Source organism: Hemitrygon akajei, chromosome 6 (assembly GCF_048418815.1).
Source record: "Hemitrygon akajei chromosome 6, sHemAka1.3, whole genome shotgun sequence".
Lineage (NCBI taxonomy): Eukaryota > Metazoa > Chordata > Chondrichthyes > Myliobatiformes > Dasyatidae > Hemitrygon > Hemitrygon akajei.
Genome location: NC_133129.1, coordinates 37,668,663 through 37,682,272, shown reverse-complemented (window position 1 = coordinate 37,682,272; position 13,610 = coordinate 37,668,663). Strand labels below are relative to the sequence as shown.

The window sequence follows — 13,610 nt, the reverse complement described above, 5'->3', positions numbered from 1 at the left end:
TGCCTTTTTGATGCATCGCTCTTTGAAGTTGCTCTTGATGCTGGGGAGGATAATGCCCATGATGGAGCTGGCTGAGTTTACAACTTTCTGCAGGTTTTTCCAATCCTGTGCAGTGGCTGCCTCTATACCAAATGATTTACAATCATCTTCAGCCCAAAGTGCTGATTGGATCAATCTTCAGTCTCTTCCTGCAAGCATCACCATTGCAACTCCTGTCTCCAGCTTGTAAATGATTGTCTAGAAACCACTCTGCAGTAGATGCAGCATAGAATATGGATTCCTGCAGTGTCTGGAATGGTATATTTAAGAACTATGCTCTAGATCAAACTGTTTCTTTTGCCAAGCAGTTCCACTGCTGTTGCAAAAAAATTGCCCAGGAGTCCTCTGTTGACAAAAAAAAAAGAGTACCTAGTGCCCAAGGCTCTGTTGTCAGCCAAACAAAGTGGTAAGATGAATTGACATTTATCAGTTTCAAATGGCATCTGCCCTACAATAGATGACGCTTACAGGGACCATTCACCTGCACCCTCATTCTATTCTTGTTGCAGGGTGCCGGGGGTGGGAAGCAGGGAGCAACTAAAATGACCAACTGATACTTAAAACAAAGAAGGTGATTATCTATTTGGAGACCAGGATGGTGTATTAGGGCCAGTTATCTAAAGCTGCTTCAATAATAATAACCCTTTGATATTAAATCAAAAAAGAGTTGTGGTACTTATTGCATAGTGTTCAACTATACTTGAAACTCTTTTTCTTAAAACAAAAATCTCTGAATGGTGTTTACATATGTACTGTATAACCTGTGCCAGTTGCATCATATAAATGTCCAGTTGTCATTTTTGTAGTTATTAGCAAAATTATTTGGCAGCTTTCTGAGCAGTTATGCATTGTATCACAAATACAATTTTAAAAATCTAGTCTCAGATTTTGGAGTGGTATGATGTCAATGAAGCAGAACATTGAGGAAGAGGAGAATGTTATCATGAATTGGGGTGATGATGCATTGGGAGGGGCACTGATGAATCAAGGGAATAGATTCCTTGTTGAGCTGTTTCACAAATGAAGCCTTACAGTGAGAACTCTGGCAAATACCTGCTGTAAAATCGACAGAGGTTACAAAGGGTTTTGGGAATGATTTGTGATGCACCAGAAGTGCAGTGAGTAATGAACATGTGGCCATTATGTCAATAAAAGCCTTGAGATGCATGCTTCTGGGTTTTCTGCACTTTGCTCCATTGTTACTTAGAAAAATTGTCAATGCACTTAATGGATTTTGATAACAGAAATACACTAATCTTGTCAAACACTTGTTTAAAAAAAATCCTGAACTGAACCAAAATAAAAACTGAAACCTTACTCTACTTCCCAACAATCTCCTCAATGTTTAATTCTTCATTTCACCCTCACAGATTTAGTACTTCACACATACATTTCAGATATTGTACACAGCAGCTGATCAGTCATAGCAGCTAGAGACAGTTCTCTGTCCTCTGATTTTACATTTTATGCATTGAACCTTGCTACAGTTATAAAATAATGTGACCTGAAGAATCTTGTTATGTATAATTGTCTTTTCATTTCCCTTCTTCCCTTGTTCATCCTACCTTTTTTAGGAGCATTTACTGCTTGGGTAGCTTCTTGTCATTTGGCCACTTTCCGGCCAAGTAAACTCTCCAATGGCATTCACAAACCTCTGTGCAAGAATTATACCTGCAGGTTTTACCATCTGTTGGAATGCAACCAATCCATCTGGTGCAGATGCCATCTTTCCAAATAATCTGAAGTTTCCTGCACCATCACTGCAGTCATGTGTTGATTTGTACCAGCCATTGATTTTTGCCTTCACCTACGCCCCACTGCACCACTTGGAAGCCCCTGGAGGCTTTATGCAAACTTGGATTAACTTTTTGTAGCCACAGATACCCTAACTATTGAATCCCTTATGAATGTAGCTCCCCATTTCCTTCCTAACTCTTCTCCGTAAAGCTGATTCAACTACAACTTGATATTGGCTGTTGTTCCATGAGGAGCTATTGCTTCCAGGATTCAGAAATGAATACTAATTTATTATTTATCATCAATTAATGATGTATTTTTGGGAGGCCTGGTTGTAGGGTGTTAGCATATTGCGAACTACTAACACTCAATCTGGCTGATACATTGTAAAGGTGCTAGCTCTTGCTTCTGATCCAAAATCTGGATCTTGATATCTTCCATTTAATGATAATTAGTGTACTTGTGTTTGTGCAGGGCAGGAGTAGCCTGTCTTTCCTACAAGGCACAGAATCAGGATTCAATGTAACATTCCTGATGTGCTTCTTGAGATGAATTAAAATCAGAAACCTTCTTGGGTCAATACATACCTATCCTCGGGCTGTTTTGCTAGTTTAATTGGCAAATAATTATCTTCTAAGAAGCACCTCTGTTCTCCTTTGCACTGAATTTCCATGCTTGTCAAATCTTTTATTGCAATGTCAGAATCGAACAGGTCTTGTGATTGGTGTAATGAGACATCAGTGATAAGGCTGTAAATGTTTTTCTGTTGAGGTTGAAACAATAAGTAAATGCCTTTTTAATAAATGTTTCTTTCAAGTATTGTATTGCTATAAATTGTCTATATTTACATTTTCAGAGATTGGTAGAGGCTGGAGAGAAACCTCCTGATTTTGTGGGATCATCAGAATGGATTGGATCTTTTGAGATACAAGCAGTTTTAAATACAATGAATATCACATCGAAGATCTTGAACATCCAGTAAGAAAATTAACGAAGTAAAATCTTTTCCAAATGTATCAAATTACACACGTCGTCTTACCTGCTCAACTACTCTGCTTTAACTTTCTGTAATAACTTTCTTTAACTTATGAATATCACTTAATATCTAATAACCACATTGTTTCAGAACTAAAGAGTGAAGTTACTGCATCAGCACTGTTTGATTCTGCTAGAATTTAAACACTTCATTTAGTTTGACTAAATTTTGAAACCCTTAGGAAATGTATGCAAAGGTTATATAGTCTTTCTTTGTAATATAATTTTTACTGTTGTGACATTTTTATTTTCTTGAACTGTACTATTTCAGATGCCTATATACTCTTACCGAATTTTAGTACCAGACATGCTTAAATCATCAAGCACTAGTGAAACTGAAACATGACTTTAGCATCCGTTCACTAAATTTTAGTGCTTTGTAGAAACACCAAAATCCGTTAATGTTCCGCAAGTAAATATTATGATTTGTTTTTTCTTGAACCCAGAATGGTAAGCTCACATTGACCTCCCAGCGGCAAAGTTTTATCCAATCAATTTACCTCTGGTCCTTTGCAGCTTCTTGTACCCGTTGAGTTGTTAGCCTCTGAACTAGCTTATTCTGCTTCCAAACTGGTTTTGTATCCAATTTTTTTTTTTGTGGCTGGTCTAGTCCTACTGTTGACTCAATACAAGACTATCTTCACAGGCAAAACTCTTCATAAATTCCAACTTGCCAATAGTTACTCTGTCCTCAACTTGCTGTTATTGACAACTTCAATTTTTGTTATATCTTTTTCCCTTTATCCCTAGAAATCCTCATCCAATCATGTCTGGGATATTTTACAAAAGTTGCCTTCATTCGGTTCTCAAAACTTTAGGTCTTCTTGTCAATATTACAAATCTGGATTAATTATTTTACTTTTTGGGTTCATTCTTGTTCAGTTATTGCATTAATGTTACCAAATATAAGTGTAAATCATTGTGAACTCAACACTCACTTGTTTTTTTCCCCTCCAAGCAGATAATAATGCTCCAATGTATGTCCCTGATTGCAGTGACTCCTTTGCATCGCCATCAATTAACAAAATATGTGAATGTGGCCAGACCACTCACCTCAATATCAACTAACAGCTGTACTTGCATTTCTTTGAAGGGTCCCAACCCATAACACTGACCATTCTACATGTGCTGCTTGATCCATTGAATTCTTCTGACATTTTAGGGTTTTTTTGTGGCAATCTCTTTTGACTCTTAATTTCTGTACTCACCAGGTGTCATGCAATATATTTTATTTTGATTGGATCACTGGATGGAGAATGGAAGGTCATCTTTTTTTCAACCAGTTTCTTCCTCTTTTACAATTGTTAATCTCAAGTGAGCCTATTTACAGCAGGGGCCTGGAATCCAAACACAATTGCTCTTTCTTTCTCCGTGTTTGCACTTTATACAGTGACACTGAGTTATTGGAATCATGTGTTTTTATCCAGTCTAGGACTGGTTTTGTATCTCCTCTATTTGTATGTTGGTCCATATAAGGTTCTAATCTGTGCTTTTCAATAATTATGCATTTATTCAACTGGTAGCCACACAGTGAATGTTGGTATGAGAGGAAAATGTTGCCCCCAATTACTCATCTAAGTTTAGATAGTTTAGTCTGGCTACTTGTATACTTCACTTAGTGCTGAATGAACCTAACACTTTATTTAAACAAAAAAATAACTTTTAGTTGAAATATACAGAAACTAGTCAAGAAAATTTAATTTCCCCCACATATTTATCTACACTCTTTTGTGTTGGGATTTCTTGTATGATAGAGTCTAAAGCAGATATGAATGACTTTTGTTATTGATTTAATGCCAAAATTGAAATAAATCTCTTACAGACAAGGTTCTGAGTTTGCTTTGAACGCCAGAGAACTTTCTGAGCATTTCGATGTGCAAGGATCTCCAGTTATGGCTGGTAAGTTTATCATTTCATTCTTACAATTGCCTTCTAGCATGAACTTTTAATTTTGGTAGTTGTATAATTTAAGACTTATCTAGTATATAATTAAATATTGTGGCTCATCTGCACATTGCATATTTGCAGAGTTTTTAGTGATCTCAAAAGAAAAATCCAATTAATCATTTTAACATTTCTCGGTAGAAAATTAGACATAAGAAATTAAAAATTAAAAATTGATTAACTTTGGTGTTTTGACTCTTGAAGCAAGTATTAGTAATGGATTAGTAAATGACTGAAAATGCCTAATTGCAAGATCATAAAGACTTCAGATAATAACAAAGTGCTGCAAGACCTTTGCCAATCAAATGGCATCTATGGAAAGAGATCCAATCACAAACAAGGGAAAATCTGCAGATGCTGGAAATGCAAGCAACACACACAAAATGCTGGAGGAACTCAGCAAGCGAGACATCATCTAGGAAAAGAATACAGTCAAAGTTCCGGGCTGAAACCCTTCAGCAGGACTGGAGGAGAATAATGCTGAATAGTAGATTTAAAAGGTGGGGGGAGGGGAGAGTGAAACGCAAGCTGATCGGTGAAACCTGAAGGGGGAGAAAAGGGGGGAGGAGCACCAGAGTGAGGCAGTGGGCAGGCAAGGAGATAAGGTGAGAGAGGGAAAAGGGGATGGGAAATGGTGAAGCTGGGGGGCCAGTGCCAAAGTTTGAGAAATCAATGTTCATGTCATCAGGTTGGAGACTACCCAAACGGAATAGAAGGTGTTGTTCTTCCAACCTAAGTGTGGCCTCATCACGACAGTGGAGGAGGCCATGGATAAACACATCAGAATGGGAATAGGAAGTGGAATTAAAATTATGGCCACTGGGAGCTCCTGCTTTTTCTAGTGGACAGAGCGTAGGTGCTCAGCGAAGCGATCTCCCAATCTACGTCGGGCCTCACTGATATACAGGAGGCTACGCCGGGAGCATTAGACATGGTATCTGACACCAACGGACTCCAGGTGAAGTGTTGCTTCACCTGGAAGGCCTGCTTAGAACCCTGAATGGTTGTTGGAGAGGAGGTGTAGCATTTGTTCCACTTGCAAAGATAAGTGCCACGAGGGACATCAGCGGGGAGAGACGAATGGTCAAGGGAGTTGTGTAGGGAACGATCCCTGCAGAAAGTGGGGGGGGAGGGTAAAGGTGTGCTTGGTGGTGGGATCCTGTTGGAGGTGGCGGAAGTTTTGGAGAATTATATGCTGGGCACAGAGGCTGGTGGGGTGGTAGGTGAGGACAAGATGAACCCTATCCTTAGTAGAGCAGAGGGAGGATGGGGTAAGAGCAGACATGCATGAAATGGAAGAGATGCGGTTGAGGGCAGCTTTGGTGGAGGAAGGGTGGCCTCTTTCTTTGAAAAAAGAGCATATCTCCTTCATTCTAGAAAGAAAAGCCTCATCCTGAGAGCAGATGCGACGGAGGCAGAGGAATTGAGAGAAGGGGGTGGCATTTTTTACAAGGTGGGAAGAGGTATAGTCCAGGTAGTTTTGAGAGGCCATGCATTTATAATAGATATTAGTGGATAAGCTGTCTCCAAAGAAGACAGCTGAAGGAAGTGGGAGGGCCAAAGGAGAAATTATTTAGAGTAAGGTCAAGGGCAGAGGAGAGTGGTGGTGGAGGGGAACTGGTTAGGTCTGGTGTCCAGAAAAAATGGAGAGCTTTGAGGCCTTCCTGGTGAGGGATAGAGGTGTAGAGGAACTGGACATCCATAGTAAAAATAAGATGGTGGGGGCCAGGGAACCTGAAATTATTGAAAAGATCCAGATTGTGTGAAGTGTCACAGATGTAGGTAGGAGGGGACTGAATTAGGGATAAAACATAGTCCAGGTATGCAGGTATGAGCTCAGTGGGGCAGGAACAAGTTGAAACAATGGGTCTACCTGGACAAGCGGGTTTGTGGATCTTGGGTAGGAGGTAGAAATGTGAGGTGTGGGGTGCGTGAACTATGAGGTTGGTGGCGGTGGTTGGGAGGTCCCCAAAGTCAATAAGGTTGATGATGGTGTGGGAGATAATGGCCTGGTGTTCCTTAGTCGGGTCCAGTTCAAAGGGTGAATAAGAGGAGGTGTCTGAGAGTTGGCGCTGGGCCTCGGCAATGTAGAGGTCAGCACACCAGACTACTACAGCATCTACCTTATCTGTGGGTTTGATGGTGTTATGAGTGATGAACAGATCTGATGGACAATGGGGTGCAGAGTTAACCAGTCACCCCCCCCCCCCGAGAACCACGAACCATTACTGTTGCTATGCTGCTCGTGAGAGAGAGAGATGAAACACAGGCAAGAACATCTGCCACAGATAAGAGACTGTTGATTTACGGTATTTTGACTCTTCCTGGATTATTTACCTTGCACTACAAGGACTTTACTTTGCTCGTTAACATTCCTCAGGAGTCAGCAGTAGTGGCCTGATGTGATGGACACAGTCATTCAGAGTTGATGGATAGCTGAGACCCCGTGAGTGGGGATAAAAGACAGGTCTGGGGAGACACCCTTCAGACACACCAGTGGACACTGACTGAGTGTTGTGAACCCACAGAAAGGTGGGGGTTTTGGGGACCGAACCAGGAGATCGGTCAGTAAAACTCAGTGGTAAGGCGAGGCCGGTGGGGACTTGTGTGTGTGTCCACTCATGCCAGAGTGATGAGTCCACCACAGAAGAACGGTCTAGCTGAAGGATGGAGGGGTCATAACTGAATGGCCACAACGATACGACGGGCTAAAGAAAGCCACAGAAGGTTTGCTTGCCGCAGCTGCCTAATCTCTCGCTCTCTCTCTCTCTCTCCTCTCTCTCTCTCTCTCTCTCTCTCTCTCTCTCTCTCTCTCTCTCTCTCTCTCTCTCTCTCTCTCTCTCTCTCTCTCTCTCTCTCTCTCTCTCTCTCTCTCTCTCTCTCTCTCTCCAACGATTTCAACACAACAACCATAAACTACCTCAGCATGTATGAACTGAACTTTATACTTTTCTATGACAATTCATTTACCCCTAGACATTGATAGAACTTGTTTATTATTGCTAACTTGTTTTATATGTATATTTGCATTTTTGATATTGCATTGTGTAGTTTGCTAATAAACACCTTTAGTTTTGGTATCACCAGACTCCAACGGAGTCTTCTTTCTCTGCTGGTCTGACACCCAGTTATGGGGTACGTAACAATGGTGACATTAGGATTGGTGTGGAGGGAGTGGAGAACCGAGTGTTCAGAAGGATTGAGGTTGGAATAGGATAGGAGAGAAAAGTCCCATCAGCAGTTGGCAATGAAAAGGTCCAGAGCAGGCAGAAGACCAGGGCGGGTTGTCCAGCAAGAGGAGGAGGGTTGAAGACATGAGAAGGAGTGTTTCTCTCCTCTCCCCTTCCCCCCCCCCCCACCTTTTAAATTTACTGCTGAGCTTTTTTTTTTCTCCAGTCCTGCCAAAGGGTTTCAGCCTGAAATGTTGACTCTACTCTTTTCCTAGATTCTGCCTGGGCTGCTGAGTTCCTCCAGCATTTTGTGTGAGTCTGGAAAGAGGAATCGGTCACTTTTTCTACTTGGAGACTGCAGATGATAGAATCTGAGGCAACAAATAATCTGCTGGAGGAGCTCAGCTGGTCCAGGAGCATCAGAGTGTCTGTGGTGACAGAACAGATCACTGTCATTTCGAGCTGAGACTCTGCATCAATCCATTTTTTTCCTTTTTGTTTGGCAACATTTCTGCTTGGCTGGCTAAGCTCTTTCAGCATTTATTTTCTTATTTCAGATTCTACCACCTGTAGTTTAATTTGTTTTCCAGCATTGTGATTGGAGAGGGTTGTGGAATTGGAAGCATTTTCTTTGGGGAGAAGTAAGTCAAGGAGAGATTTAAAGGTAACGGAATTTTGAAATCAAAGCTATTCTGAAATAGGAACCAATTTAGGTTAGTGAGAATACAGTGTAAGCAGTTTGGAATGATTTTTCATATGGTTTTGGGATGTAAAACAGTCAATTTTGGGAAAGAGTTATATTAATCACTTTTATGATTATCTTTTTAAAGCAGTTGTTTATTTTGAAATGTATTAAATTGTGTAATCCTGGTTTTTCTAACATATGAATTCCCTAACTTGTATCCTGCCACTTTTAATGCTTTTGCTTTACAAATCAGCTAGTGAGACCTTAGCACACATTATTCTGGGAATTGCATGGAATGAAAAGACTGGTGTAGCAAAGTTCCTTGTCTTGGATACACACTATACTGGAGAGGATGATTGGCCCAATGCTGTTGAAAAGGTATGTGAAGGGAAAACAGCTGTGCAAATTATATTTCCAATTGGGTAAAATTTACAATCATATAAATGGTGATAATGGTAAAAATGAAATAATTTATGTTTGCAAGTTTTTTCAATTTGTATTTGTAATGTTTTAAATGTGGCTTCATCTAGGGATAAAGCATTGCTTTCAATGGATTTATCAGGTAAATTTTTATTTCATGCTATCCTGCCTTTACTGAATTAATCACTTTTTTCTGTTCCTGTGTACCTCAATTCAGATATTCTTGCAAATAACAAGGAGATTTTGTGGCAAAGAAATATTAGAGATGTTATCCTTGCTGTAATACTCATTAAATTGAGGAATTCTGTTTCACATTATCATAGAAAATAGTGGATTTTATGTTTTCTCAAGTATCATTTTCCTTTAAAACAAGATGGCTTTGCTTCACTTTAATAGAGTGATTTTTTTGGGGGAGGGGGCGGTTTAGTACATTTACATTTAGCAAATTACTTTGGCGCAAGTCTTCAGATCTGAGTATAAATTGTAGATTTCATTTGAAGTGCAGCTCTGAACAATCAGTTCCTAAAAGCCATGAATCCCAGACCAGACAATGCGGATTAAAATGCATTTGGATGTCTGTGGTGTGGGTACGAATCGGGAGCTATGAAGTTTGTGTGTAGTTTCAAAGAAAGCATTGTACAAACGTAGATAGATTGTAAATATGGAGTTGTCCTTTGATGTTTAGCACGTAAAATATTGAGCCCAACGTTGGTCCAGCTAGACCTTTCAACCGAAAGTGTCTCCATATGATGCCTGCTGTATTTCTTTTTGTCAAATAAAGAAGCTCCTTCATATCTACAAGTACTTTCTCTGGTGACTTTATTGAAGCAATAACAACTTGAAGTGTTTAACAGATCAGGCAGCTTCTATGGAGCAAAAAACTAGATTAGCATTTTTGAGTGTGAGAAATCCCTTGAGACATTGTTAACACACAAAACTAACTGCTTGAAAGTTTTAAAAGCAAAGCATTAGAAATTATGAAGCTTCCCTTCAATCAAAGAGCCTTCATTAAATGGCACAATTGGCCAACTGATTTGTATTGCTAGTTGAATTGTCAAGTAAGGGAATGTCCGAACCATTCTTATACATTTTGTTTTAAGGGTTTGAAAAGACGACATGTCCTTTGGTTGATGTTAAACCACTGATGCAATTCATCCATGTCTGAGTGGTTCAAGAGCTGAGACACCAACTTTGTTTATGATGGTAGTGAATATTGGTAGCTCAGGTAGAAGTGTTTGATGTTAGTGTTCGCCAACTTTGGCAATTAGCTTGCAGTGTTTTATCACCAGCTGAGGTGACAACCTCAGTGCGCATTTGTGGTGTTTTTCTCTGGGAGAGCTTGCATTTACGTAGGCTCCGTTCGCTTGCTTCGGTACTGATTGGCTACCCCTACAATTGACCCTTGAAATCTATTGGCTCACATTTCTTTGGCTCTTAGGGGTTCATAGATGGCATCTATTTTGATATGTTTGTTTACAAAATTATAAGAGAGAACCATACTTGTAAAAAAAAAAAAACCTCCTTTGCCTGCTTCATGTTTGCCTGCGCCAGGATCTCTGTGGTGTCCCAAAGTGGTGTCCTTGATCTTCATGTGCTGACAATGGTCATGTCTCTGCACCACCAGTTTGTGTTCCCATAAACAAGTTGAGAGTTTATGTCCTGTCTGGCCAACATAGTTCTTTTTGCAGTCTGCACAGGTCTGTGTGACTTGTCTCCTTATCCTGATGAAATTCCATGGGTAACCGTTGTTTTAGAGCACTTTGAATAAGTGCTTTTCTTCCCTGGCCCAATGTTTGGTTGTAAGAATGTGTAAAATATTGCAGAGGAAAAGGACTTCCAGTAAGACGGCAGTGCCATTGGAAGCAGCAGCTTCTACAGGGGTCAACCAAAGGTGTTACTGTCTTTTTTTAAACCTATTTGATTACAATTACAAGACCCTGCTGGACATTAAGAACATAAAGTATTGCAGGTCTAAACCATCAGCGAGTTGCTCGCTGGTGGAGTAACTGAAGTAGCTGGACTTGTGCGGATCGTGTTGCTGCCTGTGACAGAGACGTCATTAGTTGAAGAAGGTGGTGTGCAGTCTAACAGTGAGTGATCATCTTAGTCGCATTTCTTGCCTTTTGGACATTGGAGGAATGGAATGCCACAAGTACAATTCATTTGTTTATTGGCAAACGGTGGAGGCGGATGGCAGGGAGCTGTGTGACCTTGGTCGTAACGGGCTAGGCCTTAAGCTACAGTGTCACTTGTTTGCAGCCACCTGGGGGAGGCATCGGAGTCAGGCACTCCACCAGAGTGCCGGAGACCATGAGGCATGACGTCCATGCTGCAGTCAGTGCTGGCTCCCAGTGTTTGCTCAGCAGAAGACAAGCTATATTTTGTTCATCTGCAGACTGCTGCAACATTCATGGATTCAGGGACTTGGACTGTATTTTTTTGTGTGTGACTATTTTACTACCATATACTGTGTGTGTTTGCTATCTTATATGTGTTATATATGCTTTATGCTGTGTATGACTGTTGATACTGTGTTTTGTACCTTGGCATCAGATTAATGCTGTTCTGTTTGACTGTATTCATGGATATTCATGTATGGTTGAATGATAATTAAACTTGAACTTGAAAATATGCCAGTCAGCCATATTTAACAAAAGGATGCTAAATGTTGCCCAGAAAAGTTACTGCAGATTTTTGAGTTTGAATTCAATAGGAAGGCAAATTCCTTGTTAGATTTTATTACAAAAGGAATGGATTTTAAAATGCAAACAGAAAAGATTGTAGATGCTGGAATCTGAAGGAGAATAAAAAAGCACCTCTGGAGGATCTCATTGAACTCAGGAACTCTAATTACCCATTCTGTACTTGGTTTCTCCACTATAGAGAAGACAAAATTATTAGCTTGGGGAAAAAGTGCAAGTGAAATGATAGAATTTAGAAACCCCGGGGAGTCAAGAGACATGGGATTGGTGCATGAAAGGAACCATGAATTAGATTTTTTTTGTATTTATTCTGTCTCTTCTGGAGATGGGCTCTGGCTGTGCTAAAAGATTTTGGTGGAGCCTGAGTTACTGAAGATGGAGATTGCCCACCAACACAAGGGCTAGGAGATGAAGCTGCCAATGGAAAATTTTAACAGAAGAAGCATATTCTGATAATAAGTTAATCCAAAAATAAACTCATTTATAGATTGGATGATCTTGCTGTAGAATCTCACACTTAAGTAACCTTTTACTTTATTTCAGGGAGTTGATTGGAAATCTGAAGACTTCTGGGTGGCAAGCGAAACTTACAACCTCTGCCTGCCACAGAGACCAGTGGGTGTTTAGAGCCAGAGCCGCTTCAGTGTTTATGGTTGTGGAACTTTGGCTGGAAAAGAACATAAATTTCAAATTGCAGAACTTAACCACCAGCCTGTGTGTACTTGAGACCAACTGAGAACACAAGGGTTGCATACACGTGTTTTACAAATACTGCAATAAAAAATGCAGCTAAATATGTTTTCAGTGTTATTGCTTGTACAACATATGCAATATGTTAGAAATTTAAGACACTTAAGATCACATACTTATCGAAAGGTTCACTTTCATTATACTTTTAATGATTAAATAAGGGTTCTTGCTGTTCTCTCTGATTATTGTAACTGTGGAAGCAGAGGAAATACTAAATTTTATGAAATGTCATCAAAATAAGCAGGGCATAACTTGGTTCAGTAGACCAAATTTAATTACCATGCATCGCACTTAAGTGTTAATAAAAATATAGATACTTAATAAAAAATGTTACTTAGTTTATTGGTAAGGCTGAAGTTGATGTGACTGAACAATTTTTGATTCCTAAAACAGTTTTAGTGTGAGTGGAAGGGATACAATAAAGTAGCACAGTTATACTTTTTATTCATGTGCTCCATTCTTTCACAGAAAAAATCTGTGTTCTTTCTTTCATGCTGTGTGAGACTTAAAAGGTGTCCAGCAGTATCCTTGAAAATATTGCATTTTTGAAGGAACATTTACTGCCAGAGCTACCTACTTCCAAGGAAGGTATTTTTAAAACAAAATGTCTGTTGTCTGACTCAAGTCTGCTATTTCATGATGATATAGAAGATCCTATAGATCCTATTTTTGAGTATATGCTTAAAAGTTAATCAGTGTTGTAGGCCAAATGTATTTTGTTACAGTTGCTAACAGATAATGGGAACATTTAACTCATTGCTATTTATGAGATATTGTTGTCCCTGAATTTGATGATGTGATTCCCTAAGGTAACAGATCATTGGGTAGGAATGCTTTAAAACATGTAATGTTATCAGAGCTGCTATAAAAAATGCAAGTTGTTTGTAGTAACAAAATTCCTTATTTGACAGGCAACATTTCATTGAACACTTGCATATCTCAGTATAACTAATTTCAATGGCAGACTATCTCAAATTTCGGCCTGTTTTGATTAAATAACATCTCTAGTTTAAATATTTATATTGTGATGCATTATTCTGACTTGAATTATACCATGCCTGGGAATTTTAAGTTTTAATTAATTGTCTGATCAGCTCCAGTCTACAGGTATACTCCACTCTGATATTG

At 39.5% G+C, this 13,610-nt stretch overlaps 1 protein-coding gene across 1 annotated transcript in view; it reads left to right on the top strand.

Annotated features, from left to right (window-relative positions):
* The window catches only part of LOC140728970 (ufm1-specific protease 2-like), a 51,322-nt gene extending 38,796 nt beyond the window's left edge, over positions 1-12,526 (top strand). The window contains exons 9-12 of the mRNA XM_073048147.1: positions 2,633-2,754; positions 4,634-4,710; positions 8,864-8,988; positions 12,276-12,526. Coding sequence (XP_072904248.1) covers positions 2,633-2,754; positions 4,634-4,710; positions 8,864-8,988; positions 12,276-12,359 — 408 coding nt within the window. The 3' untranslated portion in view covers positions 12,360-12,526. The remainder of the gene's footprint in view (positions 1-2,632; positions 2,755-4,633; positions 4,711-8,863; positions 8,989-12,275) is intronic.
* The last annotated feature ends 1,084 nt before the right edge of the window (positions 12,527-13,610 follow it).